Source organism: Herpailurus yagouaroundi, unplaced genomic scaffold (genome assembly GCF_014898765.1).
Source record: "Herpailurus yagouaroundi ecotype Mexico unplaced genomic scaffold, PumYag 64263, whole genome shotgun sequence".
In the NCBI taxonomy this organism is placed as follows: domain Eukaryota; kingdom Metazoa; phylum Chordata; class Mammalia; order Carnivora; family Felidae; genus Herpailurus; species Herpailurus yagouaroundi.
In genome coordinates this window covers 2352-8796 of record NW_024417602.1, presented here as the reverse complement: position 1 = coordinate 8796, position 6445 = coordinate 2352, and the positions used below count along the sequence as shown (strand labels likewise).

Sequence of the window (6445 nt, the reverse complement as noted above, 5' to 3'; positions counted from 1 at the left end):
AACTCTATAAACCTCCAGAGCAACCCTGAGAGGTGGGCACCATTATTATTGTCATGTTTCAGATTTGGACACAGGACAGACAGAAGTGCCTCACAGGCCAGAGCTTTAGTGAAAAGATGTGGCAAAAGGTGGGCTGCCGTGGATTTGTGGGAGCTGGTGGAGGTGGGCGAGACCTTTGGGACCAGAATGAAGAGTGATGGCAGGTGGTGCAAGGGAGGAGGGCTTGGACAGGGGAGGGCTGGCTGGGGAGGAAAGTTCTAGAAGTCTCTCTGGAACACAGTCCACATGATGATGTTCCTTAGAGAACTGGAGCAGCCCCAGACCCACTGTTAGAACTGAAACACTTTTAAACCTAGATGGTACAGCAGGGCTTGTTTCTGTGTGGCAGAGGCTGTCCCTTACCAGAACATACCTCCCCTGTCCTGTGGCCGTGCTGCCACCCATCACACTGGTGATGGTCATGGTCAGATGACCGGAGCAGATCCCCCCCTGCAGGAGGTGGGAGGGACAAGCCTGCTGTGTGTATCTGTCCCCTGCACCTCCATTGTTCTCCTGTGGAGGAGAGTGCACAGGAACAGGCTGTTTGACTCCAAGACAGTGATTGGAAGCTGCTCATTCAGGCAAGGTCTCTGAAGAGGCTTAGGCATGTGTGCAAAAAGAGGCTCTTTGCCTGCACATTGGGAAGGTCGTAGAACTTGCCCCCCACCCGGAATACCCCAAGGGTCGATTTGATACTGTTTGTTTTTCTAGGGTCAGGTGACCCCATGGCTTGTTCACCAGAATTCTGGGGGCCAAGTTCAGTCTGGGTGGGTGACTGTTTTAACCATCCTGCTGTTGGACGTGGGCTACGCCTAGATAGTCCTCGGTACCAGTGTTGCTCGAAGCTCTTGGGTAGCTAGGGTGGATTCTTTTTTTTTTTTTTTTTTTTTTTTTTTTTTTAATGTGTATTTATTTTTGAGGGAGAGCACAAGTAGGGAATGGGCAGACAGAGAGGGGGACAGAAGATCTGAAGCAGGCTCTGGGCTGACAGCAGTGAGCCCGATATGGGGCTTGAACTCACAAACTGTGAGATCATGACCTGAGCCGAAGTCGGACTCTCATCCGATTGAACCACCCAGGTGCCCTATAGGGTGGATTCTAAGAACTGTTGAGTCCCCTGGTATGTGTGTGTAAGATCACAGCAGATCTTCCTGGTGCTTTTTCAGGGCCCCTGTAGTAGCCTACAGTTTGATCACCATAAAGGAGTGTGCTTTCCGTCTCCTAACACGTGTCAAAATATTTAATATCTGCCAGTCTGATGGGTTAAAATGGTAACTCATATGAGCCTCTCTGATTTCCACTGAGGTTGGACGTCTGTTCTTGTCTGTTTCTATGTAAAAGTTTCTACATAACAAGTCACTCCTAAGTCAAGTTGTTTAAAATGACCATCTTACTATGACCCACAGTGCTGTGGATTAGGAATTTGGGCAGAGTGATTCTTCAGCTGTGTGTGCCATCCATTGGGGTCACTTGACGGTTTTCAGCTGGCACTGGGCCAATCTGGGGACCACTTAACTCCTTCTGGCACACTGTGCTGGTCCCAGCGTTCGTAGGACAGCCGGATTCAAGGGAGAGTGCACCCCCTCCATGGGGAGTGTTAAAGTTACGTGGCATCTGGAATTGTCACACTTCCCGTCCTTGTTCTGTTCACTCCCCTGTCGTGTTTCTCTTGGGCTGTGTTGGTCTATAGGAGCATCACTGATGTCCCAGATTTCTGGGGTGGGAACAATTCTGGGTCTGGCCCTAGGAAGGGATGGCTGATGGAGTGTGGATTAGAAATCAGGATCCAGTCACAGGCAGTGCCAACAGGGGTGGAGGATGAGCCAAGGGTTCACGGTGGGGGGAAAGCCCGGTGGTCTGTGGATGGCTAACAGGAGGCCTGTTTGGCAGGATGGAGTCAGCCTGGGGAGACACGAACATGGCTGGTGTGGCTGGCTCCTGGCCCTGGACACTTGGGATACCAGGTTCCTCCTGCCTGGTGGCTCTGTCAGGAGGCTGTCAGATTCTGAGTCACCTTGCCCTCACTGGACCATCGAGTTGGGAGGAAGAGGAGGGGCTGGGCAGGGAGGCTAACATCTTTGGCCTTGTCTCAACACGGGGCAGGGAAAGAAGTGGAGCCGCCAGGAGTGAGAGTCACGGAGCTCCCAGCCCCTCTCTGCTTGGTTCTCCAGCCGTGCTGTCTTCTTGGTTGTCCAGCCACAGCCTGTGACCATAGTGGTCTCTGGGCATATGTCCATTAGAGTGAGGAATTTGAGTTCCCGACCACAGAAAGGTGGGGTGACCTGTGCTTCTGGTCTGGGTGCTTCCACAGGAGAGTCGTGGAGAGGACGGAACCATCTCTTGATGTTGAAAACCAGTCCTCCTGGGCAGCACTGGTCCAGGAAGTCAAGGGTGTCCTCACCTGCCAGTGTGCCATACTGTTGGGTACCTTATCTGCTCAGGCAGGTCTGACCACATTCCTGTGTCATGAGGGTGAGCAGTTAGTTTCCTGGAGCATAAAGGGGTGCCTCCCAGCCTAGCTGACTTGCCTGTGAGGCAGCAGGAAGTAGGGTTGGAGGTCAGCGGCTCCCATGGGCTTCTGTTCCATCATTGGTGTCCCAAGCATGCCCTATAGGCAGCTAAGTCTTCACAGGTCTGGTGGGCCCAGGGGTGGCTGGGAACAGAGGTTAACAGGCTGGGGTTGTCCAGGTGTCATCTGAGTGACCACTGGGGCCTTCCTGTTCTGGGCTTCAGGACAGACGTAACTCCGTGCCTCATTGCCGTGGGAGCACTGTACTGGGAGTACCGCAAGATGGAGGATGGACAGGAGGCATCCTCTGGAGAGCAGCAGGCCACTTGCTGGCCTGCCTAAGTCCCAGCACCCTTTAGTGCTGCAAGCCCTACCTAAGTCTCTGTGGTGGGGGCAGGGAGGGGTCGAGGACAGTAGCTGGCTGGGACTCACGCCATCCCCCCCTTGCAGCCATCCGAGTGACCTGCATGGGTTCCTGCAGGGTGTCCAACAAGGCCAATGATGCAGCGTGGGTAGTGGAGGAGGGCTACTTCAACAGTGCGCTGTCGCTGGCTGACAAGGGTGAGTTTGGGAGACTGTACTTGGCCTCACTGTGTATGGTGACCCCGCCCACGGCAGACCTTGGTTGAGCGTGGGGCCCGTCTGTCCACCCTACCTCCCCATCAGGCTCTGGGACCCCCGTGCTGGCTCACCCTCTAGCACTACTTGGCATCCTGATGTATTTCTCTCCCCATCAGGCTCTGGGTATTGCCTGATAGGGGTTGGGTGGCTGAAGGGGGCCAGTTCCTTCTTGATTTGGGTGGGCTCTGGCTCCTGGAACGGCCCCATCTCCCTTTCCTGTTCAAGCCAAGATCTTCCATCGCTTCCTTTGCCCAGGCTGCAGCCCGTTGCTGCTGTTGTGCCTGGACTCAGAGGCTGGGAGACCCAGTAGCCAGAGTCCGTGTGAGCTGGTCAGCTGCAGGGCCTGCTTCCAACCTGTGTGCTGTGGTGTCACCTCAAGGCTCCTGAGCCCCCTCTCCCCTACACCCCCCTCCTGTCTCTGCAGGAAGCCTGCCCGCTGGAGAGCACAACTTCCCCTTTCAGTTCCTGCTTCCTGGTAAGAGCCCAGCCTTGCCTGGCCAGGCCTCTTGGTGACACTTGGTGGTCAGGAGGTGGGGCAGGGGGCAGTTGGGTGCCATTCCCTGCTCTCTCTCCAGCCACAGCGCCAACGTCCTTTGAAGGCCCTTTTGGGAAGATTGTACACCAGGTGCGGGCCACCATCGACACGCCACGTTTTTCCAAGGATCACCAGTGCAGCCGTGTGTTCTATATCTTGAGCCCCCTGAATCTGAACAGCATCCCTGACATCGAGGTGAGGATGGACCGGTGGTCTCCTGGGTGGTCCCCACCTTTGCCGGATGTCCTGTCCTCAACTAAGATGAGGTGGCCGGGATCTAGAAGAGCAGCGGCCTCTCTGTCCCGAGCTAACTGTGCTGTGTCTGGGGGGCAGGGGATAGCACGGCACAGTGGGCTTGTTCAGCGAGAGGCCTTAGGGATCTAGGCTGCCCACGCCCACCAAACCCCCTCACCGCTGCCCTCCCCTCAAGCAACCCAACGTGGCCTCCACCACCAAGAAGTTCTCCTACAAGCTGGTGAAGACGGGCAGCGTGGTCCTCACTGCCAGCACCGACCTCCGTGGCTACGTGGTGGGCCAGGTGCTGCGGCTGCAGGCTGACATCGAGAACCAGTCAGGCAAGGACACCAGCCCTGTGGTAGCCAGTCTGCTGCAGGTCAGAGTCCCCTCTGACTGTCAGGGCCTGTCCCCATGGGACCAGAGGAGGGGTAGGTGCCTGGCCTGCCCAGGCTCACAGGCCGGCCCTTCCCCAGAAAGTATCCTACAAGGCCAAGCGCTGGATCTATGATGTGCGGACCATCGCAGAGGTAGAGGGTGCGGGTGTCAAGGCCTGGAGGCGGGCGCAGTGGCAAGAGCAGATCCTGGTGCCTGCCCTGCCCCAGTCAGCCCTGCCAGGTTGCAGCCTTATCCACGTGGACTACTACTTGCAGGTGCTGGGGGTTGGAGGGAGCGGGGTGGGAAAGGGGGGCAGGTGGCCTAGCCTCATTCTCCCATCCTCCCCAGGTCTCCCTGAAGGTGCCTGAAGCCACCGTGACCCTTCCTGTCTTCATCGGCAATATTGCTGTGAACCACGCCCCGCTGAGCCCCCGGCCAGGCCCAGGGCTGCCTCCTGGGGCCTCAATCCCGGTGGTGCCCTCCGCACCGCCCCAGGAGGAGGCGGAGGCTGCGGCCAGCAGCCCCCACTTTGCAGGCGCAGTCTCCCTCTCCACGAAGAGCCACTCACAGCAGCAGTCACTACCTGCCACCTTCGGCTCTGTGCCTGCTGCCCCTGAGCCCTGCCCTCAGGATGGCAGCCCTGCTCCCCACCCCCTGCCCCCTCCCTTGTGCATCTCTACAGGTGCCACTGTTCCCTACTTTGCAGAGGGTTCAGGAGGGCCAGTGCCCACCACCAGTACCTTGATCCTGCCCCCAGAATACAGCTCATGGGGTTATCCCTATGGTGAGTGAGAGGCCTGGGGTCTGGCTGGGGGAGAGGGCCCCATGAGCCCCTTGCAGACTTTGCTCTTTCCCCGCAGAGGCCCCGCCATCCTATGAGCAGAGCTGTGGCGGTGCAGATCCCAGCCTGACGCCCGGGAGCTGACCCTGTGCTGCCTTTTCCGGGTGGGCTGACCTCTGCCCTGGGACCGGGCGCCCAGGGCCTCGTGCCTTTGCTCCTGGCCTGGCCCGGCGCACTCAGGACCTGCTGCTGCCCGGCCGTTCCTCGCAGCCTCCGCCTCGGGATCAGCCTCTCCCCGGGGACTGGGGCCTAGAGATATGGAGTGTAAATAAAGCGCTTCATTTGTAGAGCTGGGCACAGGCCGGCCTCTCTGGCGCCCTCCTCCAGCTCAGTGAGCGGCGGCCTAACCCTGGGGGCCTTCCTAGGCGCGCGCCCTCCTCCTGGCCCCGCCCCTCCCGGGCACGCGCCCTCCAGGCCCTGCCCCTCTCTTGGTTCTGGGCCCCCGTCTGGGTCTCCCAGTCCCTTCCTGGGCGCGTGCCCCTCTCCTCGGTTATGGGCCCATCCTTCCTGGTGCCTAGGGCTGGAAGACAGGCTGGGGGAGCGGGACCAACCAGCGTGGGCCGGTTAACTTCAACTCGGGCCCAGGTGGCCTTCGCTTTTATGGTTCTGCTTAAGGATGTGCCCTTTAAGCTGGGCTTGCATGTCTGGGGCCTCGGCATTAATTTAAAATGTATTTGTCACGTGGGGAGATCACCCCTGTTCCGTTTGATTGTCACAAACCTTGGACTTTCCCCTCTAGCACCCATCATTCCAGGGGGAGCGGCTCAGACCTCCTTGTCAGAGGAAATCCCTTGGGGGATGAGGAGGAGGGCTTGCCCAAGCCTCTGCCTCTTGTGCTATTCCTTTATCCTTGGCCTCAAGTCTCAAGTCCCTGCTGTTATCACTGCTACTCTGGCTGTGAGGGATACTGTTGCTCCCCTCTCATCCAAGTGTGAACACAAGGCCAAGGCCACACCTGCTCCTGAGGTCCCCTTCAAATGCCTGTTGTCTAGGATCCAAGGAACCCAAGAACAAATAAAAACCGGGTTCGGAAGAGCAACGTTTACCAAAGGGACATCTGCAGATGTTCCAGGGCTGAGGGGAGGGTCTGTAAATGCCCAACGGGGCCAATGATTGTGGACTGTGCTTTAGGAAATAATGGAGGTGTGGTTAAGATAAGACTTTGGGTTCAAATTCCCTATCTGCCATATGGTGAGGGAGTGACTGGATAGGTGTCTGTTACCTTAATCTAGAAGACATTTATGGGATTATGAGAAGACATATTGAGCCCCTGCCCATTTACTTCTTG

General features: G+C 57.5%; 1 protein-coding gene across 1 annotated transcript; it reads left to right on the top strand.

The window, feature by feature from the left end:
• Positions 1-2279: 2279 nt before the first annotated feature.
• Positions 2280-6192, top strand: ARRDC1 (arrestin domain containing 1; the record flags this gene model as incomplete). Its single annotated transcript, XM_040466619.1, has 8 exons — positions 2280-2511; positions 2999-3109; positions 3594-3644; positions 3745-3899; positions 4135-4317; positions 4415-4591; positions 4665-5100; positions 5177-6192. Coding segments are annotated over 8 exons (1410 nt in total), but the record flags the coding sequence as incomplete, so codon positions are not given.
• Positions 6193-6445: the final 253 nt, after the last annotated feature.